At 39.0% G+C, this 26866-nt stretch overlaps 2 protein-coding genes across 2 annotated transcripts in view; one reads left to right on the forward strand and one right to left on the reverse strand.

The window, feature by feature from the left end:
* Positions 1 to 117: 117 nt before the first annotated feature.
* On the reverse strand, positions 118 to 2827 carry sbds (SBDS ribosome maturation factor). The gene is made up of 5 exons (XM_085244157.1): positions 2596 to 2827; positions 2299 to 2428; positions 2008 to 2208; positions 870 to 1034; positions 118 to 669 (listed from the first exon to the last, which is right to left on the reverse strand). Exons 1-5 carry the CDS (start codon positions 2721 to 2723, stop codon positions 544 to 546), a joined length of 750 nt encoding a protein of 249 aa, XP_085100283.1. The 5' UTR covers positions 2724 to 2827; the 3' UTR covers positions 118 to 543.
* A 426-nt stretch (positions 2828 to 3253) lies between these two features.
* Positions 3254 to 26866, forward strand: part of tyw1 (tRNA-yW synthesizing protein 1 homolog (S. cerevisiae)) — a 55439-nt gene continuing 31826 nt past the window's right edge. Inside the window, exons 1-11 of the mRNA XM_085244155.1 lie at positions 3254 to 4008; positions 4278 to 4393; positions 4529 to 4666; positions 5261 to 5362; positions 7292 to 7486; positions 7652 to 7930; positions 10092 to 10208; positions 18123 to 18255; positions 21292 to 21344; positions 21463 to 21581; positions 23648 to 23757. Of these exons, the coding sequence (XP_085100281.1) occupies positions 3945 to 4008; positions 4278 to 4393; positions 4529 to 4666; positions 5261 to 5362; positions 7292 to 7486; positions 7652 to 7930; positions 10092 to 10208; positions 18123 to 18255; positions 21292 to 21344; positions 21463 to 21581; positions 23648 to 23757 (1426 nt within the window). The 5' untranslated portion in view covers positions 3254 to 3944. The remainder of the gene's footprint in view (positions 4009 to 4277; positions 4394 to 4528; positions 4667 to 5260; positions 5363 to 7291; positions 7487 to 7651; positions 7931 to 10091; positions 10209 to 18122; positions 18256 to 21291; positions 21345 to 21462; positions 21582 to 23647; positions 23758 to 26866) is intronic.

Here is a 26866-nt window from a genome sequence, read left to right on the forward strand (position 1 = left end):
TGTCATTAGGTAAAAGGCAACAGGAACCCTGTTGCTGTGAGCAGACAGTGTGAACCACTGCACCACTGCGCCGCCTCTGCAAAGCAGCGTATATGAGAAAAATCCCCCAAGAGATAATATTTTGTATAGTGTTTATTACAGACCAAACTTATTATAATAAAATAGAATTTACCAGGATAAAGAAATGATCCACAGATAATAGGATGGGATACTGAGCGCGACTACATGGCACACGACTTTGTGTAGACGTTCTGCTAAATTAGTAATCGACTTAAAAAAAAGTGAATAAATAAAAGAAAAAACATCAGAAATAAGCACCGACTTTAAAGTTCAGGCATAAATTCTCAAACCTGCTTTCAAAATATATTCCACTCAGCAAATTATAACTTCTTTCAGTCAAATTAATCCTTACAGGGTGAAAGTGGCTGAAATTGTGATAAATCAGACCATAAACATAGATTTTTTTTCATGAGTTTGCAGTCTGTGTGCCCTAATGAAGCGTGTTAGTGTGGATAAGGTGCAGAGTTCTGACGGGCAGGGTTACTATAGTTTCTCATCTCCCTCCTCCACATCCTTGAGACTGAGAACCTCCAGAGAGCCTCGGCCTTTAGTCTCACAGCGGATCAGCTCATCGATCTCCCTGAAGCAGCCGGGATCCACCAGACACACCTGACAGACGCACACCCGGGAAAAATAAAGAGTAATAAAGGGATAATAATATTGGCTTTACATTATAATATGGTAAGAGACAAAATTTCAGTTTAAAAAACACAAAGCTGATCTGCAGAGCTTCATGGAATTGTTCATATTATTGAATGAAAGTAGAGATTATTCAGTCACAACCACAAATACCATTAAACGCCGCTCACCATTTCCAGCTCCTCATCAAAATCCTCACTCTCCACGACCTGCAGGAGCGGTTTCAGCTTCTCCTTCAGCCTCTTGGCCTCTTTGGCTGGCAGCACCAACCGCAGCCTCATGTGGGCTCTCTGGATCTCCATGCTCTCCTTCAGCTGCCGAATCACCTCCAGGGCCTGAAAACAACAGCACACATCTGTTTATCAATGATGTAAAAAAAGCATCATCATTCACTGCAGAGAAGGCCTGAAATACACAGATTATAACTGCAACAACTTCCACACCAACAAACTGAAGTCAGAGGGGCAGAGTATGTGTGATCACCGAGCTTCAAACATTTAGTTGCTCTTTGTTTACTTGTCACTGGCAAAAGACTTTGAATTCACTCTCGTCTATTTATTTGTTTTAGACACAAAACTCAAACTACTGAAAAAATATGAAGCTTCCTGGCTTGAACTTTCTAGTGGGGTCTGCTTGTTCTTCCTGTGTCTGTGTGGGTTTTCTCCAAGTGCTCTAGATTCATCTCGTAGTCTTTGGACTATCAGAGGAACTGGTGATTCAAAATTGGCAGTAGGTGAATATGAGAGCCTGAGGTTGTCTGTCTGTGTTAGCCAGGATGCCCTAATGCCCTAGTGCTATGGAGTAGACGCCAGCCACCTCTCTCAAGACCCGTATATATAAAACCAGTTTTAAAGAAAATGGATGGATGAATTAGAATTTTTTTTTAAATATATTTAACATGATTTTTAATGACTTTAAAGGAAAATACACCCATTCGTGCACTATTTTCCATCTGAAGTTGCTGTTGGCTCCATGTTAAGCCTCCAGTTCCTCCTGGGAGATCCTGAGGTGCTCTCAGGCCAGATAAGAAATTTAAGCTCTGCAGCAGGTTCTGCATCCCCCCACAGGGTCTCCATACATACATACATACCCAGAAAACCTCCAAATAGAGGTGCCCAGCAGGCCTGAGATGACCAAACCATCTAAACTGGCTCTTTTGACATGAACGAGCAGCACCTCTACTCTGAGCTCCCCAGATATCTGCTTAAAGGGCTTTGAGTGCTCAGGTAAAGTAGAAAGATGCTAAATAAGAACCAGCCCATTTACTAACACAACACAAGAAAGGGAAACACATGGTATCCTCCTCACCTGCTGCTTTGTGCTCTTGTTGGGCTTGACAGAGTAGTGGATGTCCTTCATGGCCCGCTCAATCAGACTGACTGTGTACGGCCTCTTGGTTTCAGGGTTGACGCACTTCTCTGCCACAATAGTAGCTATATCCCGGAACATGGTCTCCAGCTGAGTCTGCCTCTCTTTGTCTGACACCTGGAGCTCTCCTTTGGCCAAGATCTTCAGGAGAAAAAACAAAACAACCAAGCCTACATGCAGTAAATGGCATGGCTTATGCTTACAATGTGTACGTATGGGGATGTTTTATACCTGTTTACAGATTTCTGTAAGGTCGTCAGTCCCAAAAGCTTTGGTTAAGTCATCCTTCTTCGCCACCTGGCCTTTGGAAACATTGACGAAAACAGAGTGCGTCTGCAAAACCTCGTCCAGGTCCTTCTCTCTGTAATGAAAACATGACGTTTTGGAGCATTTTTGGCTGATTTAGCATGTAACGACCATCGAGAGGATTTAAAGTGGAAGAGAAATGAATTGTCAAAGTTTCCTCTAGCAACAACGAAGTAAAACAGCAATCAGGCACAGGAGGCGTTAACATCTCCTGGTACTCACGCTCCTGATCTCCAGCTCATAACTTTGTTCTTGTAACAGGCGATTTCAAATCGCTTCCCGCCTTTCTTCATCCTCACCACCGCTACGTTGGTCAGCCGGATTTGATTCGTTGGCGTAAATATCGACATATTTGCGATTACCACAAACAGTTGTGAAGCAAGCGCCGCTGACAAGAAACGTACGCTATCACAACACCACCCGTATTCTTCGAGTGTATCCTAAATGGCTGTTCGGTATGAAACTGTGACTTCGAACATCAGTTCCGAGTCAGTTTTGTTTTCTTTGTTGTTATTCGTTTAATAAATTAAATAAATACATATATGCATAATTAAATACATATTTATGAAATTTAACTTTTCAAACTGTTATTATTTTCGAAATAAAACGCCACATAAATTGGGCACTGTTAGATTAATGGCTGCAGAGTTATGAGATAACATCATATTTAATTGTCTGACAGCACAATCTATTCTTATTTATTGTTATTGACAGCGTTAAGTATTAAAAACGTTTTGAACTACGTGTAAGTCTTATTTTGAAATGAATAATCGGACGTGCTTAATGCCGCTGTCATGCCTACATTAATGCAAGTTTGACGAATTTCTATGTGCAGTTCGCCGCTGTGACCACTGGAGGGCAGAAAATATTCCGTTTCAATTTAAAGCCACCTGCAGTTCTTTCTTCCTACATTATCATACTTTTCTCTGCACGTTAGTGATTTCGCCTAATAATAGTTGTCACATTATCACGGAAGTTAACACAACTACCAGAAAATAGCTCACAGCTTTTCTCAAGCCTCAGTGTTGTAATTAATTTGAACGTTAGCATATTTTAATCGTTCCTCCATATGACCACAAGAGGGCGATCTACAAAAACGACTAGAGGTATTTGTAACCGAGCTAGCTTACCAGAATGCATAAGTGCAGTTATTTGTTCAATATCAATTGACATTGCATTCATTTTATTTTTAATGTCCGGGTCTCCTCATCTGGCGTCAGTTTACAAAATGTTAAAAGGAATTAAAATAAAAAGGACAAATTAAAAATCCTTCTGGAAACAACAAGAAAATCAAAATAGACATAGTGTAATAGAACCACTTCCTCTATAGACTTTCAAAATAAAGCATATAGGTATGAATGAGTAAAATATTCAAAATTAAATCCAAGAAGATGAATTTCATCGTTTAATTTAACTTCAGCTGCTTTTTAAAAAGTCTGAATGTCCATAAGCAAACAAACTCAAGCCGTTGGACGATCCGAACTCAACTTCCCAGCATTCATATCGGCAAAGAATATGGTTGCGCAGAGCTTCAGGTGCTGAAGACTGTGTGCAAGTAGTTACTTGCAGCAATGCCAACTTTTATCGTATTTGTATTGCTTTTGGCCTCCAGCGTCTCTGCCTCGGATTCAAAAGGTGAGTTTATTTTAAATATTTAAAGCAACTGAAAACTCTCTTCAAGCTGTGTTTTGGCTAAAGGAGGGTAGCATTACTAGCTAGCATGCGTTGCTCGCCAGTCCCCCGACTTTTATTTTTCGCAGGTAGCTTCAGGTTGGGATTTAATTCTGTTTTGTTGTTGCATGTGGTCAGCTGTGGTTTGGCAGAAACAAATATGATGTGGCTGTTTTCTTCATCAAAGCAGTTCAGGATCTGAGGACTCAGTTTGATGTGTTTTCTCCCTCCAGTTTCTCAGGATGCCCGCAGTCCCACTGAGAGCTATTTCATGTGGTTATGGCACAGCAGGTTGTACCTGTACTCAGCTGCTGCGCTTGTTTTTGGGCTCTGGTTCTTACTGAAGAAGGTGAGGCACTTACTCATACCTTACTCTAATTTGTGTATGTGTTTTAGTCTCTAAACGGTCTCTGCAGTGCTTCTTAAGGTCTCGCTGTCTTGACCGGAAACAGCTCCATTTATCGCTGCACTGATCTGCTTTCAGAAAAGCGTTTCTAAAGATGCCAGCAAAGAGAAGAACGACAAAGTTGACAAAGCTGCAAAGAAGAACGACAGAGAGACCAAGGAGGTTCATGTGTCAGGAGTCAAAATCTTCTATGGCTCACAAACCGGGACTGCAAAGGTACAAAAGTTATTTCCTGCAAATCTAAAGTGACCAGATGAGAGCAGAGAAAATATGAGACACAGAGAAAGCGACTGATCAGAAACCTCCTGTTGGTTTTCCAGCCTGTCTCTCCTGTCACAGGGTGCCACTGACACGCAAACCCCTTTACCCTTTTAAAAATAAAACAAAATAGTAATACTAGTAATTATAATTACTCTACAGATCATTGACAACCTGAATCACTACACTGATTAACAGTTTCTGTATCAAGGCTCATGTGTAACTTTCACAGTCTGCAATAACAATTCATTACCCTTGTGCATATTTTTGCTCTAGCGTGGTAAAGTTACTGCATTTTAATGCATCAGTAGCACTCCTCATCTCACAAAGCACAGTGGTAGTAAAGCTTTCTGTTGCATACAGCTAAGCTAAATTTCATCAACCAGTTCCTGAGTCAAAAACTCTGAGCACTAAATTTTACACACATGTAATCAAGCACATTAAACGCAACTCAAATTTAAATCGATAGTATTTTGAAAAGTACTCAGCATGTGGTAATTTAGTCTTTACTGACATCTTAAAAGCACCATCTGAGACTCTCCATATGTTTAGGGCTTTGCGAACGAGCTGTCAGAGGAGGTGAAGTCTTTGGGTTTACCAGCCGAGGTGATTGACATGAAGGACTACGATCCAGATGATCAGCTTGCTGATGAGGTAAGCCAACCAAAGCAGAATATGCTTTTCAGTTTCATATTAGACTGCTTTATACTGTAAGGTAGAGACCCTGTACTGTTTCACCCTGTGAGCAAACACTTCTCAGGGGAATGCTAGGTGTCTGCCAAGTCCTGTTGGGGAGTATGGGGGAAGTATAGACAGAGAAGGTTAGCACAGAGATGACAAACAACACACAAGTGACATAGTTGGCTGGTTGATGGACCAGTGAAGCTGGACAGGGACCGTGCATCTTGGAAACCATAGACACCGCTGGAGGGAGAAGGTGTTGATATGTAAGTGCATATGGAGGGAAAGTGACCAGAGGCTAGTTGCACAACAAAACACAAGAGGTCCAGAGCCACTAGCAGCATAACTGAGGGTGGTTCAAGGGCATATGGGCCAACCCAAATATTTAATTCTACTATTTAGTAATACTTGTCTAATAGTTTATCTAAAAGGAAAGTTTAAGACTAATCTGCAAAGTAAGATGGTGTCTACACCCCAAATCCAAACTGGGAGCTGGTTCCACAGATCCTCTAAGGAGACCTGGCAAACTTTTCTTTATCACCCCTACCTGTGGCATCCTAGAGAATAAATGAAAGATTAATGCAGCTGTCAGATGGGTACTCTGTAAGCAATTAAATGCTGTTTACAGGATGCTCAGAAGCAGCTGTTGGGTGCTAATTAAATCTCTAAAATGTAACTGTGAGCTCATAAGACCTGCCTGTGTGTACTTCCAGGGAAGACCTGATTAGAACAGAATTAATCAAAGGAAAATAAAAATCGTTACTCTTATTTTCAAAGCTTGACAGCAAACACTGGCGTGATAAGCCTCAAGTTCTATTACTGCCAGCTCAGCTTAAGCTTCATTTCTGCTTGAGCCTTCAAACGGCCGGTGCAGAGAGCAAACATGTTCCTGCTCATCTGCAGCAAGATGGATTGTTTTCATCAGTCTTTTTATTTTTGTGAGCACAGTCCCTCTGTGCTGCATTTCGAGATGAATAGGAGATTGGTTGGCTGGTTGACAGCAGAAAAAGGAAAATAACTATTTATTCAAAGGGACAGTGATACAGTTTTCAGTGACAGAAAAGCTCTACGTGAAATGTGTCTGCAGACATCTCTCCTTCAGTGCGACTGATTTACTGGTCAGGCATCAGAGGAAGGAACCTTTTTGTTTGGCACATTTGACCCTGTTTCAGTTCAGTTCATTTTATTTCAAACATTTCAAACATATGGAGAGATGGGAGGAAGTCGGAGTACCATGAACCTTTTTGGATACTCCAGCTTCCATCTACCTGTCCAGGGTGTACTCTGCCTCTTGTTTATAGATTCCTCCCCAACTGTGACCCTGAGTTACGTAAACAGAAGAAAATAGATGACTGCATTATTTGTGGATTTGAGCTACTGTTGGTTCAGTAACAAAAAAACATCCACCATCCATTTTCCACTGCTTCTCCAGCAGCAGTCTAACCAGACTTGCTCAGACTTCCTTCTCTCTCTGGCACTTCCCTTCCACCAGATGCAGATACATAGATTCCCAAGCCAGTCGGGAAAAATAACATCTTCACGGTGTTCTGCCCTGGGGTCTGCTTCCATTTGGACATGCTGAAAACACCTAGGAATGCCTATACCACTTCAAGTGGCTTCTTTATTGCATCTGCTGCTGCTTAGTTTGTAGCCACAGGCGAGAGTAGGGTGTTAGTAATTGCTTAATTAATTAGGACTAGCTGGTACGTAATTATGTGTCAGCAGTACATCCAGTTAGTGTCCAGTGTTAGTGTCTCAACCTCTCACTGCATTTCGTCCCTAGTTAGTCCCACAGATAAGTGTTTCCATATTTGGACAAAAAAAGTCTTGAATGAAGAAACACTAAGCTTTTTTCCTCCTGTTTAACTCTTTCCTATATGCTGTGTTTACCTCTCCCATTAGTGCATCAGTAAGTCGGTGTGCGTGTTTCTTGTGGCAACTTACACTGATGGACAGCCCACAGAAAATGCTGAGTGGTTCTGCAAGTGGCTCGAAGAGGCATCCACTGACTTCAGATATGGGAAGACCTACTTGAAAGGACTCAGATATGCAGTGTTTGGCCTTGGAAACTCTGTCTATGTTGGCCATTACAACACGGTATGAAAGGTTTTCACAAAATGAGAAGAATGACACTGGTTGATAATAGTCAGCTATTCAGAGGATGTCTAAAGCTTCAAGGCTGTAGCTCAGCAGTTTATTAAGCCTGAATCACTTCAGTGCTTTCAGTAATTACTAAGAATTCAACCTGCTTTTTTCATACAGGTGTGTAAAAATGTGGACAAGTGGCTGTGGATGCTGAGTGGCAGACGAATCATGACCAGGGGAGAAGGCGACTGTAATGTGGTGAAGAGTCTTAATGGCAGCATCCAGGCAGACTTCCTGACCTGGAAGGTCAAGTTCCTGAACCGCTTAAAGACTCTGGCAAAGGGCGAGAAAAAGAGCTGCAGTGGGAAGTGCAAGACTGAGGGCTCCTGTAAGAACAAGAGGAAGGAGCGACAGGAAGAAGAGAAGAAGGCCTCTCCACAGAATAACAGCTCTGAGGTAAGGGCAGGAAAGTTGTTTTTATTAAAGTCTTCATCAAAATATTCAATTATTCACATTTTTGGGATCCAGATATTTGCTTTTAAATATGTTTGAGCCTATACCGTCTCAGCTTGGCAGCCTGACACGCCTCTCACTTCCAGCTGTCATTATCACGCATCAGTTCGCTTCATTATTGCCAACTTGGAAACTTTGTATCAACGTTTAGCAGCTTTTCTAGGAGCCGTGTTTAATTGCCATTGGACGTTTCTTCCTGTACTTTTGAAGGGAACCAGCACCCAGACAGAGAAAAGGAGACATCCTCTTGCTTCTGTCATTCTCTCCGAGCGATTGTTTTAAGATAGTATATCTTAATATTATTATCTATAACAGTAGTTCAAACGCCCCTTTTGCCCCTGCTGATGGGCAAAGCTGTGAATACTCGATGTTAATTATCACCAAATCTGTTCTTTTGTGGGTGAAGGCTGGCCTTGTGCTTAAAATGACTAGCTGATAAGCCATTTAGTTTCTGAACATTCATTCAGCTGTTCTTAAATATTACAGCAAACATCTACCTGCTGTGTGACAGACAGAAAAAATATTTATTGGTCCACACCAGTTGTCCAAGTTTTGGTAGCGTGTCTCTATTTTTATATAATAGTGAAAGCAAGCTTCTGAGTGAAAAAATGTTGATTTCTCTGGCTTCTGACTGAGATTATAAACTATAGTCAGAATATGAAATATAGCCATGGGTTCTGCTTTTAAAAATGTCCAAGTGGTTTCTAAAGGCCAGCAAGAGGTGATTCACGTCTTATTGAATACTTCATGAAAATCATTCTGTTTACATTTAGAGTAAGAAATGGGGATAAATCCAGGGTAAGCTTTCGGGTGGGCCTAGCATGTGATTTATAAGCCACTGCTGTACATGCGGCACAACTGTCCTCGATGTCTCAGTGATATTGATCTCTCTCTCTCTCTCTCTCTCTCCAAAAGGCTATGATGGACGCCCAAAATGCTTTAAAAAAAAAAAAGAGTTCACAAATTAATGGGTGACATCAGGGTGCCTCTGTCATCTTTTATAGACAGCCTACAAATAAAAGTAAAAACACCCACATAAAAATGTTAACTATCATCAGAACAGCTTTGTGCATACGATACCACACGTTGTAATATTATTTCCTCACTATTTGACTCCAGGCTTGTCCCACCGACTCTAAATGAAGCAGGTAAAGAGAACTGGAGAAAGAAAGATAGAGAAAGCATCCAGCTTACATCTAGTTGGAGAATTGTCCTTTGGGTTAGGATAATGTAATATGACATTACACGGGCACTTTAGAACTCCAAGCAGGAGTCTGAAACAGACTGGCCAGGCTAATGGCTTCATGTTGCACTCCTTCAACAATGTGATTAAAATCAGATCAGACGCCTGAATTTCTCAGGAGTGTTATACTTGGCTTATTAGGTCCTTATTTAGTAGCAGCGATGTGCACTTTCAGGTGCAGCGTGGCGTTATTTAATGTTCTGCATGAAAATTGTTGTATTTCACTTAACACCGGTCTATCATGTGAAAATATGAAAATAGCACTTTTTTTCCCCCCCACCGCTCTCTAAAATTACACATTTCACAAGTACAAAAAGACATTTTATGTACACACATGCGCACACAGCCTTCATATGCATCACAGCACACACAGATGATCAGTTGTCATGGTAGCGGGGACCTCAGAGCCAACTCTAGCTGAGACTTCCTCCCCTCTGTCTGCAACACTCAGCAGAGGTGACATTCAGCCGGAACCGAGAGGAGCTGAGAACTGTGGCGAGGGGACCATCGTGGTGATTTATGTACCCGCTGTACCACTCATGCATTTTATTCTCCTGCTGCACATGTCGGCCATGTGTCGTGATAAATCTGCTGAAATGCCATAAACGCATACATAGTTTTCTTATTTAATCAGGCAGCCCAGGAGGACATAACGATGTTCAATAAATGTGTTCCACATCAGCACACTCACTCAATCACAACTTCTTTTTTTTTTTTAATTTGTTACGGATTGGACCATATGTGAGCCTTTCTTTACTACATGCCATTCATCTTTATCACCGTGTCCCCGACTTTCCATTTTGACCTTGTTTTTTAACCACTTTTTGTGCTTCTTTATTTCTTCTTTCATTTTTTCCCCAGGATGATCTAGTGGAATCCAGCAGTGATGAAGATGAGTCCGGTCTGCCAGATGAGAAAAAAACGGTGCTCGACGTGGAGGATCTGGGAAATATTATGAACAGCGTTAAGAAAGCAAAGGTCAGACTTCCTCCGCCAACATGTTAGCACCACTTTTTGCAATACATATGCTCGTGTTATTTCACACATTGACAGCAGAAACCCTTAGAACTAAGCAGAGCTTAGTATTCGTACTTGTAAATATGAGTTGTGTATACAGTACTTAGCAATTCCCCTCATAAACCTGCAGTTTTGTTATTCTTGAGTCATTTTAAACTGTCACTCCAATGTCATCATCCAGCAGCTCTATTTTCAGCATTTCCATTTCAAGGTCTGCAAGCAGGCATCACTGTGGCATTAAGCTCCCACCACCTTCATCCAGTGTAAGTGCGTTCAGTAAAGAGATAAGAGTGGTATCATTAAAGGAGAAATGGCAGATGGTTTGATAGACACCAGACCCCGACAGACGAGGAGTGGAGGCTTGCGTAATAGTTAGGACGCCCACTCCACAGACTTGCGAGAGATGAGTGACTCAAGAAAAAATTGAAAAAGAAGAGACATTATCACTCTGCTGTTATAGGCTGTCCTATAAAGATCTATGACAGCTTATATAAAGTGGACAGACGAGTACCCTGTAATGTACCACTTTGAATGTAGCAGATTAGTGTAAGCTGCTCATTAGTTTCATTCAAAAAAATGGAAGAAATTGGAAATTCAAGAAAAGAGAAATTAGTTCATTCAATTGCAGATTTTAATTTTTATTGATTTTAATCATGAATAATGCCAAATGATATAAATCTCTTATTTTTTTTATGTACATCGTGACATTTTTGTTAGTATGCTTTACCTCAAAACCTCTGTACTCAGTTCAGGAAGCACTGATGCACTGCAGAAATGAGCCTTTTTGGACTTCAGTCTGCTTGTTGGCAGATAAAGATGAAATTCATAATACACAACAACAACACAAGATAGATTAGTATCAGTACAGGAATTTTCCATAGTGTAGGCCCACTTTAGAAAATGTGAATGAGTGCATAGATTTTGAACTTTTAACTATAATTTCAGTTTCACCGCTTGTGCCCATTCACACTACACCAAAGTCCTTTGGGGTTACATCAGGAAGGGCATCCAGTGTAAAAACTTAAAATAAGGGAAATTTCAGCTGAAATGCTAAAAAAAAAAAAAAACTTCAAATAAATTGCCAAATCAAATCCAACATGATTTGGCAACTTGATGTGGCAGCTCTTTGTCAAAAAGGGAGCAACTGAAAGTATCATTATTATTGTTATTTTAAATTGATAATGATAGTTGTTGTGACTGTATCATTTCTATACATCCATTTTATTAATTGAAGTGAGGGGTCACAGGGGGACTGGGACAGAATTGAGGTAAATGATGGACAAATCAGCAGTCCATCACAGGGCTAACACAGAAACACAGACAGCCATAGACTGTCACTTGCAGACAATATACATTCATCGCTTTAACAGCAGAGCTGTGTGTTTAAAGTGTCGTAAAGATCTGTAGCAGTCCTGATGTGCAAATCGGTCCTCCATCCTGGGTATAGCGGCAGGCGACTAATTGGTAACTTGAACATTCTTGCTCTAATACGTGGTGCTAACCACGGCACTACTGTGCCATGCATTTACTGTTACTTTATAGTATTTGACATTTTGAAGTGATCACACTCTACTTTAAGCTTCTTTCACCAGAAATGTTACATCATAAAAAGACATTCACAGAATTATTTACTAATGTTGCCACAGTCAAAACACAAACTTCTGTCTCGGTCGACTTTACATCCAGAAAACTTTTAGTGTGGAGGCAGCTCCTGTCCTGAAGACGCACACAAGTATTTTATTCTGTTGTGTTTTGATAGATGTGAAATTATTATTTTCGCTGTATGTGCTCCTTTGGGTTACTGAATATTATGCTTCATTTGACTGCGGTTCATAGGAGACTTAATGCACTGAATGCAAAATGCTTTGTGCTGTCCATGCTCTCCCAGGCTCATCTCTTCCTGTGTGACAGTAATATTACAGTCTAGACGCTCTTGGAGGTTAGGACAGACTACGTTGTAAGGACAGCACAAATGTGTTTATACAGCACAGCTGGGAAGTTAAAGAGACATTAGTTTATGACTTGAGGAGTCTGGGTTGATCAGTACTCTTCAGTTATGCCCTCCACAGTAAGAAGAGTCAGACTTCTTTTCTTTTTTCTTTTTTAATTCATGAGGTGTTTTCATGTAATTTTTATGATCAAGCTGCTGTTATCCTTTTCCCCAAAGATATACCCATAGACTATTTGTTTATGATACCCAAGGCAGTCATCTTTATTCCTAACCTGTCATGTAAGAGTTAATTGTAACTGCTCTGGGATGATTTGTGCCATCACACGTGGATGCCAGAGATGACTTGGATTCCTGTAGTAACAAATTTATGTTGCTTTTGCATAATTTGTTCACACAGAGCGAGCAGTGTAAGATGTAATTAGTTTGAGCATTAATATTGTCAAGAGACAGCAGGTATTTAGCCAAGCTGAATACTCTGTGAGTAATCAAACTGTGACTAGAAAATGCTGTATCTGTGGGGCTTGTTACACTCTTCAGGCTTAATTCTGGCTCTTTATGGTGATTTTTAGTAAAACATTACATTTTCTTTAAATTTGACATCTGTAATACTGTAAGAGGACCAGATTTACAAATACCATTACAATGATGAAAGGGAGGATTTTTTTTTTTCAATTCTTTTTTTTTTTTTTTTTTTTTACAGGTTTTATATCCCACGCTGATTTCACAAGTTTCCTTGTGGCATTTAATGCTCTCTACCCCATTACACTGAAATAAACATCAGTCTCCTGTTCGTTTTTAGTTTACAATTATGGTGTAGTGTCAGTAGCTGAATAATTCACGCACAAATCACCTCGTGCTTGGATAAGTAGGTTACCTCGCCCAACCTGTCTTTCTCTTTTTTTTGCCATTAAGTTGATGTAGGTGCCCCTGTGCAAGATACTAAACCACACATTACCCCTTAGATGCATCGACTGACCTATGAATGTGTGCATGGGAGGTAAAAGGTGTTTAAAGACACCAAATATTTCTTGAAACTAATAAAACACTGTGTGAATTGGTAAGTTTGGCTTGTAGTGTGAAATGAGCTTTGAGTGCTCAGTAAGAGTAAATATAAGTTTGCATTTATTGACTGATAAAAACTGAAACTGGAAGGATTTGTCTGTACTGGTGTCCATGTGGCTTGTATCCCAGATGGAATCAGGATGACTTGATCACTGCTAAACATTTCATGAATACATGTTTTGTTTTTTTCCTTCAGTGATGGACAGGCTGTGATTGGCTGTGGCCTTAATCTATATCAGTCTTTGGCTGTAGTTCCATTTTTATTCTAGCAAGTGCCTGCAAAATTCATTTTGCATTGTTGTCCTAAATTGATTTTTTACAATTGTTTATAGTATTGGCATCTAAACTTTGTCATAAGAGTCTTCCATTTCTGCCAGAGTGGTCGATTTTACGTTGTGGGACTGTTGCCAGTTAGGAGTTAGTGTAAAACGCATCATTAACCTGAGCTGGCACGCAGCAATTTTGGCTCCGTTTTTATGTTTTCAGCTCACTAGCCAAAGGAAAAAAGCACACATAAGATGCCAGTATAACTACTACTAAGGTATATTCTATATTTTCAGAAACATTGATTGGCATAAATTAACATGTTCAGATTCTGGACTGGACTGGCTTTATTAAACCTCCTGTGTGCAAAATGCACCCTAGTTAAAAGTCCTCAGGCAGATTACATAGTGAAAACAACAATTTTGAGCTCTTAGGGGTGCAGGGGAGTTTTGATTCATCTGCAGGCCTTTTTAATTTTAATTTTTATCATTATTATTGTTATTATTTTTTATTTTTATTTTTATTTTTTATAAATCATCACATTTTTTTGTTAAGTTTTAATGTCTGCTAACTGTTTTAGAAACAGAAATGTAGAAAAAAAAATATTCGAAATTTAGAATTTATGCTGTTCCATCAACATATCTGTTACAATATGACTACACTTGTTATAAGCACAAAATAATGGCAAATACTGTTATTTTATTGTTTTACAGTATAGAGAGTAGTGCACCTATAGACTAATTTTCTTGGTGTGCAATCCTCTTTTGGAGCCGGAGCAAACACTGGTAACAAATAGCTTCTCTTATTCACATATATTAAAATATTTGGATAATAAGGTTAAGCTTTGAAATATTGAATTCATTTTGCCAGCTTAGAGTGTTTGTCTTTCTTATTTTCTACTTGTTCATGGTTTGGGCTTTTTTTGCCTCCCGTACTTTTATGTTTTTCCCTTATTCACATGTGCTACTCAATCAGTGAAGTATTATTGCATCATTCATCTGCAACAGCACCATGTTGTGTCATGGTTCCCGTGCACAACACGATGCTGTGAGATGTCCCATTTCTGTTAGCCCAGATTGGCCCAAGCATGACTGGGTGTCAAGGCTGAAAGCCAATCAGTGGGATCCAGAGACTAGGGCCAGATAAATTTTCAAGGCTGCATGAAAACACCATAGGGACAGATTGTTTCACCGTTGGCTACGTGCTGTGTATGCTATCAGAACTGTACGAGTCACAGATGCATTAAGTGAAGGTGGACATTTGGGCCGGCTGAGTGGCAAACTAGTCTTATCCAATCTTGAGTGTTAAATTGTAGGCTGTACATGTTTTCACTCCCAGTTTAGATTTTTGGTGAACTTTAAGAATGACTTGAGGCCCATTCACACGATGATTGAAACACTGGATGGCTGTTGCTCGCCCTGATTTACAGTGTATGGTTGTTTTTGTACTCCTGTCTTTATTACTGGAATAGATCATAGCTTAACGTCACCTATAATAGAATAGATCATCGCTTTAAGTCACTCAGAGTAAAACATGCAACCCACACATTTTGCAGTGATCTAAATGACGCGTAAAAATATCATCAAGCACCATCTTTTTTCCATCTAAGAAAGAAATGTGACAGTATTCTGACAAAGCAGCGTGGCTTCCTTGTTCACAGCATCCACTATCAAAACTGAGCTCTAGGGGACCACTGCTGCTGTCAGGTGTGAGAAACCTCCTCTGTATTTGGGGCTATGATTGTTGAGGAAATGCACAGAGCAAATAGTGCTACTAGATAGCTACAAGGGCTTGCATTCTTCCAGTTTTAAGTTAAAAGAGTGCTATTTTACACAGATGACTGTGAACACCTGAAGCATAGGTTCACAAATAAAATTGGCAGTATATTTAGAGAGAAGCTTGCTCTCTGTTTTTTAACAAAGGCTTTAGGAGACTAAAACGGATTAGCAGCTGCTCAATTCTGGCAAAAATTATATTCAGAATTAATATTGAGGCAATTATCATTTAACCAACTGCTCACAGACTGTGGAAAAGTTGACTTTGTCTTGTTTCTTTTCCAGTTGATCAGATAGTTATTAAAATATTTTCTAGGCTTGCAACAAGAAACTTACTGAAGAGTTTCACAAAGAACAGACCTCATAATTTCTTATCCACACCCAAGGACATTAATTGCAACTACGTTAAAACAAAGAACAGAAGCAAAATTCTCACAGACTCTAAGTTTAACAGTTAATTTGTGTTACTGTTACATACTGGGGTAGCTACTTGGCTGGGAAGCACCAAGGCATGGACGTGCATGCTGGGAGCTACCGAGGCCTTGAAGAGGGTTGGACGGTAATATGTTACAATTTCTAAATCTATTGCTCAAAGATGCTCAAAACATAGTTTCACAAGCTTTTAATACTGGAATATAATTACTTCCAATGAACAGACCCGAATAAGGGAAATGGTAGCACCAACAACACCAAACAAAAGAGAAAGAAGATCATGAATCAGACACAATAGACTGTCATATTCAGGCTTCTCCCCAAACTAGACTGCTAGTAAACTAGACTACAAAAAACAAACCTGAAATCTGGAATGCCGGTATTCCCAACTCAGCCTATAATAAATGTGAGGAATAGTGCAAGTGCTGATGGAGGTGAGGGAGCGTGAGAAGGAATCAGCCTGACAACCACTCTCAGGCATCATATGAGTGCAGGTGAGCCTTCTGCTGCCAGTCAGCACTGGAGATAAATTGGATAGCAGGTTACTCAGGATGACTGAGAAAGAAAAGCTGGTGCACTGAAGCACATGTAACAATCCACATTGGAAATAGCAGTTGACCAATAATTTCTAGCCCTGATGCAAATGATGTTTTACTATCATGAGGTGAAAACTTGCCTGCAGTAATTAGCTATATCCTGTGGAAGCCCACTGTATTCTACCTGCTCAGCACCAAGCAGCAGACATATTTAGAGACAAACTGGTGTAAATGAGTAAAACATTTAGCATTTAAAGAGCATGATCTTTCCTTTTACACTTGCAAGAAGCAAATATATGGGTTAAAAGGGGAGTGAGTACTGGACTTAATTAAATTTCCACTGGGTATAGCGCAATATTTTCATTTATTTAGAGCCATTTAACCAAGAAATCTGCTACTGCGGGATCAAAGTTTTTGCAAATTTGCAAGTAAGAGAGAGTACAAATGTTCTCAAGACTACTGACTCCAGAGATAAGAGAGGAAAGATTAAAATGGACTCTATAAGAATCTCATTGATTTGCAGTAACGGTTTGTGCAATGTTAACAAGTATTTTTCACACAGTTCTACGGGGGTTAGTACCATACGGTGAGCTACAAAGGAATCTGTGAACTATCTACATTCTTGAAGAATACAAGTGTGTTGAACATTTATCAGCATTTGCTGACACTGTATTAGCACCTAAAGGGCCCTAGTGTGCTGACAGGGTGACATATAGATCCCTATAGACAAACTGAAGAAGTGGCAAAGGTGCAGTAATTGGGTGAAGCTGTCATTTACCATGGTTAATGTTAAAGGCTGGTCATCCATCACGTCTTTCTGAAAAGTAACACCTGTTTCTCTGTCCCCAGGCAAAGTTTTCTTGCAGGATTTAATCAATCTTGTTGTATTTGTCCACAGAATATATCTAAGATATTTAGCATTATACACAAAATCACTGCATTGCAGTATTATAATCCTGGCATGAAATAAGATGTTGATGATGATGCAGCAAAAAGAAAAAAAATAGCTGTTGTGATACAGAGAGCTGTATAAAAGTTGGTCATCACTTTTCCAAATGGATCCTGGACATGTTTTCAAAAGTCAACTTTCTTAGACAACAGTTGATGTCTGCAGCAGTGTCCATCTTTTTAAGCAGCCTGTGATGGTCATTTGAAAGCAAAAAAAACCCCAACTTATTAATTTTCGCAAAGCAGGGAAAATGAAAAGACGCCAAAGTATTTTTCGCTCGCAGTTTCTAAATATGGACCACATACATATGTATTGTAATGATAGATGCAATTAATAGGCAGGTTGAAGAGGAAATGTTGGATTTGTAATGTCTTTATGGTTTTTTGCAAGTGTGTAAATGATTCCTTAATGTATTTATTCTGCTTGTCAAAACAAATATATATACATATATACATAGCTGGATTGACGTGATCATCTTTACAACAAAATGCTCAATTTATGTGGCCTTTACTTTGTTCTTTACACACACAACAGAACATAACAGAAAAACTTTTTCAAATACTATAAATAAGACATCATTTAATTATGTCTTTTTCTCTGAATCTTTTGATGATGGCTCATCTACAGCATTGCATTCAGTTTTCACAATTTAATATTAATAAACATTGTCATCTTTTGCAGATCTAGATCCCCTTTTTTGCAGAACCTGTGCCCATCTTTACTTCTGAGAAACCCCGTCTCGCTAAGATGCTCTTTTTGTACTCTGTGATGTTACGGACTTGTTGCCGGTTAACCTGATTAGTTGCAAAATGTCTCTCCAGCTGTTTCCTTTTGTTACCTAGTATAGATATAAATGTTTATATGGCTGTAGACCATAATAGACTGAAAGTTTTGTTTCTGCCTCAGAGCAAAGAGGAGAGTCAAAGAGACGGCCAGATGGTGAAGCTATCCAAATTAAACGGAGTGCAGAAGATTGAAGACGAAGGGGAAAGAAGGGAGATGATCACCCCTGCCCTCAGAGAAGCACTGACAAAGCAAGGTGAGGAAAGAGGATTCAGAAAAAAAATTGAGGATTAGCAAAAGAGAAGTCACAAAAGCAAATTAGAAACCAAAAATGCCAAGTTACCAGCACTGATAGCTTACTGACTCAGTCAGTGGTAGTTTTATGGTTCTTCAAGGTGTATTTGTAAAATTATATATCGCTTTCTAAAGGAACATCTGGTGGGTGTCACTTGTGACTGCGAATAATATATGCATGTTATCTAGCTGCATTGCTTTGCATTGTAAACCAAAGAAATCTCATTACAGACAGAGTGCACCAGCTGCTCTCAGCATATATTTAACCTTCATCTTTCCACAGAGGGCAGCAAAGTTTTTTTCACTTTAAACATAGATTGTTAGTTATGCCATTTTTTTTAAATTTATGTGGTGCATAACAATTTAATGTAACTCATATGGCTAAAGATGTATTTTTGCAATTCATTAAGTATTTAATGGCTATCAGTGCTTATTGCTCTGGCGTACTATGCAGAAAGAAGAAATTAGTTGAAACCATTGGAGTATATTTGGATTAATCAGTTGCTGAAATTTCATTACGTTTTAACCTTGCTGATGAGCTGTTATTTAAAGGTTCAACATGGAAACTGTGGGTGGGTGCAGTGCATTTCAGTTCTTGCTTGTTTAAGATAGTAAGTTCAGGACTAAAGATTAGCTTAAAATGTTAATCTAATGTTAACTTAATGTCTAAATAATAATATGAATGTATAACTAGTGTCTGTTTTAACTGAGGCTATTTGAAAATTGGACTGTTGTATTAAGGTTTAACATTATCTAGTAGAAATAACATCAAAATATTCTGTTTAAAAGGTCTGTGAATCCATCACTATTTATATTGTTGCTATTTTTTTCCACTGTGCACCATGTGCTGATTTTTTTTTTTTTTTTTACTCATTAGGTCTGGATTTTACTATTCTACTCTTCTACTATCCCACTATTAAAACACAAGCCAGCAGTCATTTTCAGCCAATACCCCCCACAGTTAGCTTACACAACACTCTATAAATAGGACACTGAACACAGGACTTCACTTCATTTGACCAAATGTTGACCTATTTCGTGGTGTTTATGTTGGCAACAATTAGTCCTGGAGGGCAGTTTGTTTTATTTAGAAGGAAGGATGAAAGTTTTGGCATTGTCTTCATGGTTTTCAGCCTTGGAAGGATATGTTTCCTGTATAGTCTTTTCCTGGCATGGATTGGATGCCAGTGTCACATACTGCTCTTGTGCATTGTCCAAAAAAGTTTTAACACAGTGCTGCACAGTGTGCAAAATAGTTTTCCATCAGCGAGGTTCAAGAGAAACCTATTTCAAGAAAATAGTGACAGGGAAAGTCATAACTAGAAGGTAGAGGTTAATTAGTAAATTATTATTAATTATTAAAGTAGCTTACCAATGTCACTTTCAGTCAGTTCCGGTAGTGTGCAACACACAGAGTTTGGCTTCTTCTTTGTGCCACACACCAGGTAAAGCTTTCCTGTTTGGTTCAGACAAGAAAAGCACAAAGTCAAGAGTGTGAAACCTGTTGTGGGGGTGATATCTGTGGTATCTTTGTGCTTAAATTGTCACTCTAATATGTAAATTGGCAGTCGTCTCTTTCATTACTTGGTGGAAGACCAGTTAGGCCATTGTCTCCCTGCTCCTTTCATTCCCCTCAAGCAGCTCAAGAGTGAAAGACAGAGTATCACATGAGTGTAAACTGTTTTTATAATTTTCATATTCTCTGATGCTGTTTCTCTGAAATGGTGCAGTTATCATAGAGTGTATTAAAAAGACGGACACATTCTCAGTGACATCAACTGTTGGTTTGTGAAGTCTAATGTGAATTGAGCATATTCATTGTCGTCATCTTGTGTTTTAAACCTGACATGATGGCGAGGGGAGGCTCTCACCGGAAGAACTGAGAGACGCTGCACACATGGCATCACTTCATTTTTCATATTCAGAAGACATGTCCATCTTTTATATACAGTGCATGGAGACACACAAACACAAAGATAATCATTGTTCTTGTTAAAGTCACTAATAGCAGGTCCGATTCAGTACTGTGTTGTCCAGAGTCTTGTAGACCTGCACTCAGTTTTTTTTGTTACTTGTGAAAAGATGATTCAGTGGTAAGCTGTTACATTGAAGTGTAAAAATCAAAAAAGTGTATTTCATTCATTCAGCCTTTCCTGCAAATATACCCACAAACAGCCTTGATGAGGAACATTTTGTATTTGACTAATCTTGCATCAAACCTGAGATCTGTGGGAGCAGTTCGAGCACAAACACACCCCGGTACAGATGTCCTGCTGTGTTTTTGTGTTTTAGATATTTCATGAAGGTTTTAATAGCAGCTACAACACACACAAGCTTCCAAAATAGGAGGCTTTGTTTTTTAAACTTGCTGCCTACATTCTTTGTGTGGCTTTGTACTGCTGTACTTACTAGAAAGCTATTTTAAATGATTTTGAAAAGGAAAGGCAGCCCTTCTTCTTTAATCTATCACGTTTTTTTGTTTGTTTGTGTTTTTTCCTGGGATTTCATGAATGCGTCAAGTCATGAGGATAAAAGGATTCCATCTGACAGATATTATAGAGCGGGACGGATTTTTTTCTTTTCAATTTTTTTTTAATGAGGGAGAATGAGGAGAAATCCACATCCGGCTGTTCATAGTGGTTTGAGGCCATGGTGTTAAAAGGGATAGAGAGGCCCACCTCAGGGGCATTTGAAACACTTTCCTCACAGACCTTTTTGTGCAAAAAGGGAATCTGAAACATTCTCTCCTTTCTCCCAATGACATGGCTTCAAGCTGCCAGTAGACACTTTGCTGGAGATGTTCAGTGGCTGTTAGCATGGGGCCATTAAAAAATCAGACTTTGTGAATGTTGAAAGGCTTTACTGAAGTAAAGCTATAAAAAGTATATTGTCCATGTTTCTTTCAGCTTAATTTGACTTGTGCAGTTCTGCATTGTGAAGTGTTTCACTGATTTGATGCCGTATTTATAACATGTTGTGTTTTTACCTTTTTGTGAAGGATATAAACTGATTGGGAGTCACTCAGGAGTGAAGCTTTGTCGATGGACTAAGGTAACGAAATCAACCCTTTTAAATAAACCGTTAAAACACTTCCTTTAAATTATCTCAAATTTCTATTACAGCTTTGACAAACTGAATGCATGAATTGTAATTCATTTATTTATTTTAGTCTATGTTGAGAGGAAGGGGAGGTTGTTACAAGCACACTTTCTACGGTATTGAGTCCCACCGGTGCATGGAGACTACCCCCAGCCTCGCATGTGCTAACAAGTGTGTCTTCTGCTGGAGGTATGTGCTTCTCAACTTCTTCTCTTTTAGTTTGACATCATTAAGGAGAATCTTAAGTGATCCAAATAAAAGTTAATCTTTCAGCCTATCAATATTAATACCCTAGTAGAGTACATGTCTTATTTATACTGTGATTTAATTAAGATGCTAGTCCTTCTGGGTACAGGCTTTATGCTTCCCATCTAGGGCTGTGCAATATGACCAAAATCTCATATCCCGATATAAGAATTTTATCGTCCCGATAACCATATGAATCACAAAAATATAACATTTTCTGTAAATTCTGTGAATCTCGGGCAGCTCCACTTGCGTGAAGTGTTTCCAGCTGCGCGTCATGTAGCTGGAGTCGAGTGTTTTAACCGATGCATGAAACTATACATTTTTAGACATAAGTTGTAAAGGCCGCCGTTTTCTTTGTGAGTATTTATTACACGGCGTGCTGCGGGGAAAAGCCTGTTCTAACGTTTGAGTCTAAGGTTTATTTTTTTAGCACCTGGCGGCTCTTTTTTTAATTCTCATCTGTAAATAATCTGCTCTTTCACGCGATTATTTTGAAAAGTCTCAACAGGATCTTGAGCTTTATTGTGAAAGGTTTATGTGGAACATAAACAAGCGGACACGCGATGCTGTTACCGTCGTTGTTGCTAACGACAACGCATTAAAAACGGCGCTTGTCCGTCTGTAGTGTGGTTATATTAAATGTAAGAGAAAGAGAGAACTTTAAGAAATTAATATACAGTGACCATCAAAACGATGAAAAAATATTGCCGTAAACAGTTTATTTTGCGACACCACGAAACAAACAATAGCGTAAAATGAAACGATAGACGTTTTTATATCGTCATCCGATATATATCGTTACATCGAACAGCCCTATTCCCATCACTTTAACTGTCCATTGCTACACAACTGTATATAAGGTATAACTCCAACATGTGTTTTCCTGTTTTTAGGAGTGTTTTTATTTTGCTATATATTAACTAGTTTTAGCCTGTTTGGTTACTAACTTGTAGGGTTTTTTGTTTTTTTTAAACCAAACCCATTTAGGGTTTAGTCCAGTCACTGTTGATGATCTCGCTGTTCCATAGAAGTTCATGTTTTATGTGCAGATGGATAATGGTCTGCATAGCTGCAAGGCCTAAATGTGGACACTGATTCATCATGGCATTAGTGAGAGATTGGGCCTTTTACCAACTTCAAGTTCCATTTGAAAAGGCGACTGTGTTGAGCACTGAAAGGTCGCTGTCAGAATGTGCTGTGGTGAACTGCTGCCCTGTCAACACAGATCTGCCCGTCTCCCTTACTACAGCTATGTGGGATGACAGGAAATAAGCAATTTCGGGGCACAGTTGCTTTGTTCCTTGCTGCCCCCACCATCCACCTCTTTGTGGCAACAGGTGGATCAAGATTTTCATGGACGCCATCAGTATATGTCACGTTAGAGTGTGCATACTTATCTGACAGAAATTTGTGATGCCCCAGGATTTGGTGTTGCACATAGACATCACACTTGGATAGTTGGAACGTGTTATTAACACCCAAAGGGAGAGCATGCATTCTTTCACTTAATATGTTTTTATAGGGTGATAATACACACGCCCACATAATTCACTTTCAATCTGTGAGTAAATAACTTGAGTCTTAGCATTTGGCACCTCGTTAAATGCTCCTTTTATTCTAGTGAAATATGTCTTTAACTTTTTAAGTGATGTTTGTGTTGAACAAACGGTCTAATAGTCTTGGACTTTCTAAATCAGAATTACCATGGAGTAATACCACCGATGAGGTGTAATGTCCTTTGTTTGTACTGAAGCTGGTTTGGAGCCCATATTTACAGTTTGTTTAGGCCATTTATTCCATTTGTAGCCACAAGCAGTGTTCATTTTCCCTTTTATGCTCCAGAAGCATGTCTCCAAAGAAGGTAATACCATCTCTAAGGCTACAGTGGTTGCTCTTTGATTAATATTTAGTTTGCTGTATTGCTACATTTGGTTGGTGCTTGCTGAAGCAGTTACATCTTGACTGCTGTTAGTTCCTATTTATTCATGTTTGTGCTCCACTAACAGACATCATACCAACCCTGTCGGCACTGAATGGCGCTGGAAAATGGATCCTGCAGAGAAAATCTTGGAGGATGCCCTGGAAAAGCACCAGAACATGATTCGACAATTCAGAGGTTAGGCTTTGAGCAGGTGACACATGCAAACATGAACAACAACATGCATGTTTTTTCTAAATGTCTGTCTGGCTATTTGTCTGTTTACTTATGCTTATGCTTGAAAGTGTTCATCATCTTTGTTAAAATGAACATAGTCACAAAAGTGTGCAAGAATAAGCCATTTTGCACTTTTTCTCCTTAAGGTCTTCAGCTTGGAACTTATGAATTCTTTTAAACTTAATGAAGTAAAGTTCACATGCAAGTGCTGATGATCTGTGGGGCTGATGAGCTGTTTCATCACATTGTTGCTTTCCTCGCTCATAAATCACTTTTCAATCGCAGATCCACAGACACACAGTGCATGCAATCTTTGATTTCCACCTCCTGTTTGTAACAACTCCACTCTTTATTTTCTTAAAACTTATCAACATTTGAGGTATCTAAGTTAGTAATTGGAAATCAAAGATTTAAACCTATTTGTACTCCCATTTTCTGGACTATGCTTCTACTGCTTGTACTAACATTGCTGGCATTTGGGACTTTTTCTCTGGCTGCTACCAGCTTTGGCTGAGAACGGCTGGCTGGCCACTCAAAGCTCAGTCCAAACAGAATTTACTGATCCTGTGTGTATGCCCCAAGCAGATTTTCTTTGAGGTTTTCAGAAATGTTGTCAAAACATAGTGGTGACAAATTTATCAGACGTTAAGTAAGGCAAACTAATTCAAAAATATTTTGTTCCTCGTGTGGATTTAAAGGTAATCAGCAAAATTAGGTTAGAGTTCAGACTAAGTTACTCCTTAATGAGTTGTAGGAATAAAACAATGCTTATACTGCAATGTTCTTACACATAAATGTAAGAATATTTTATATTGTCTGTGTTAAACAGTTATTTATTATTCAAAATATAGTGGAAAGGCCTAGCAAAAAGCTTTAAGTTTTTCATGTATGTGTGGGCCATTTGATTTACAGTGATATAAAATAACAATTTGAGAAGCTAAATGTATGAATGTTTTTATATTTTTCTAGATAAAACAATTGTGAATAATTAATAGTCAAGAATGTGTTTGCATCTGTTTTGTTTTGTGACAAGCTCAAAGAAATGCGGATAAATTCATTACCATATTGTTAAAGACAAAAGTGTTTTCAAATGTTTTTCAGACTCTTGCTCTCGAGTGTCAGCTGTGGTACAGAAATACAGTCTTACATTATTCCATTCCAAACTGCATTCTGCTCAACACTGGATGTTACTCTGTCCGTACAGCCTGTTGTGACTCTAGTTAGCATAAACACACTTGCAGAGACCATTTCCATCAAGCCCAAACCAGCATCTTTCCAGTTAAACTCTTCATCTTATTTTCTATCGTGCTCATGTACAAGTCAGTACTGACACCATACACTTACCTGCATTATGTAATATGATATTATATGGCTAATAAATAAAATATTCACATGATTGCTAGGCCAGCATGTAGGACCTCGGTCCAGCCAACTATTCTTGAGGCCTGGCCTGATCCTGCAACTTTACGGTCAGAGAGCTGCCTCTCTAACCTCAAAGCTGCTGCTGATCCCATTATAAAACACTGCAGACATTGTGCTCGTGAAATGATATAAATGCAAAAAACTTCTGAGACGTATCTTCTTCAAAGGGGCTATTTTATAGTTAATATGATTCTCAGAGCTGAGTTTAAGGATATATATAACGCACATCATCATAGAAAATCTAATAATTTTTTCTTGATGTGGTTGCAAAAGAGCAATGGCATACCAATGGTTGTCCTGAATGCCACCTTCATATTTCTCTTAGAGTTAACCCCCCCAATATTTCACAAAAGACATTACAGTAAAATGATAGAAAACGTATATTTTCAACTTTGCAATTCTAATTAGAGGCATACTAAAGCAAGGCACAAGCTTCTATTGTCATCATCATCCATAATCATCTTTCCAGTTGCACTGTAAGACCACATTATGCAGCCTTCAACTTCTTTTACAATTGACAGTGATACATTTTACTCTCTCTAGCACAATGAAATCCCCAGACAGTGGCTCACAAAACCTTCAGTGTGATTAAGCAGCTTGGTGTCTGCTCTGACTCCATGATGGGCTACTGAATAAAAGGTCTCAAGTAGCAGTTTAATGTCAGGCACAATTTATAATGGATTTATAATGAAAGCTATTACTCGTAGTTTAAAAGCATAAACGTTAGCTTATTACCCTGGGATCTGCTTGTTGAGTTTGTTTGTATTCTTTGTAATGTTGTCTTGATGACTGCATCTAGGAATAAATCTGTGTTCTTCACGCATTAGGATTGCCATGATACTAGAATCTCAAGCTTGATATCAGTACCCAGGAAAATACTCAATACCATTTGGAAAAAACAAAAAACCTATAAGGTGTGTAAATGGGATATTTTAAGATTACCTTACATAGTGCCAAAAAAAAAAACCCAAACAGACACCAACATTTTAGCTTGTCTGAGGTAGTGCTGTTGCTGGTTGCGTTGCACCAAACCTTTATTGCTGATCAAATAGAAAGGTAGGCTGCAACAATTTCTGTCTAGTTCCTTCCTGGTAGGCTTCTCAGCTTCAACCTATGCATGACACGAATATTTGTTCTGTGCTGTTAAATTAACACTGTTAATTATAACGTTATGGATGAGCATAGCTGCTAGTTGTTACCTTAATGATGACTTAACAAGAAGCTTATGTGGCTGTTTGACAAAGGCTGTTCTGAAAGTACCTTTGATTTGTCAAAGGTTTTATACCAGATACACTTCCTGATGCAACCATCCCAGTTATGGGATGCATAGTTGCATAGTCTACTAGCTTATGACCCCCCTGAGGCTAGGTCAGTGGCTATTGGGTAATTGACGATAATTAAGCGTCTGACATTTACGTATGCTCCAGGCAAGTTAACATTTGTGACAACTGTTTAATCCTTCAGTGTTTCTAAAGTAGGAGCTTTGATGACCTCTCAAAATTCATGTCAACTGCTTCAGCCAGTAGTGAGGGGAGTGGTTATGTGACTGTCTATCTGCAAGTGCTGTGTGAAGCTGTGTGTCAACTGCAGGAGTCAAAGAGGGCACTTTCATATAGATACTGTTGCAAACAAGTATCTAATCTCAATC

The sequence above is a fragment of the Mchenga conophoros genome, linkage group LG14 (assembly GCF_057382185.1).
Source record: "Mchenga conophoros isolate Kocher_MC1m ecotype Shallow Benthic linkage group LG14, M_conophoros_male_GT1.1, whole genome shotgun sequence".
NCBI lineage: Eukaryota > Metazoa > Chordata > Actinopteri > Cichliformes > Cichlidae > Mchenga > Mchenga conophoros.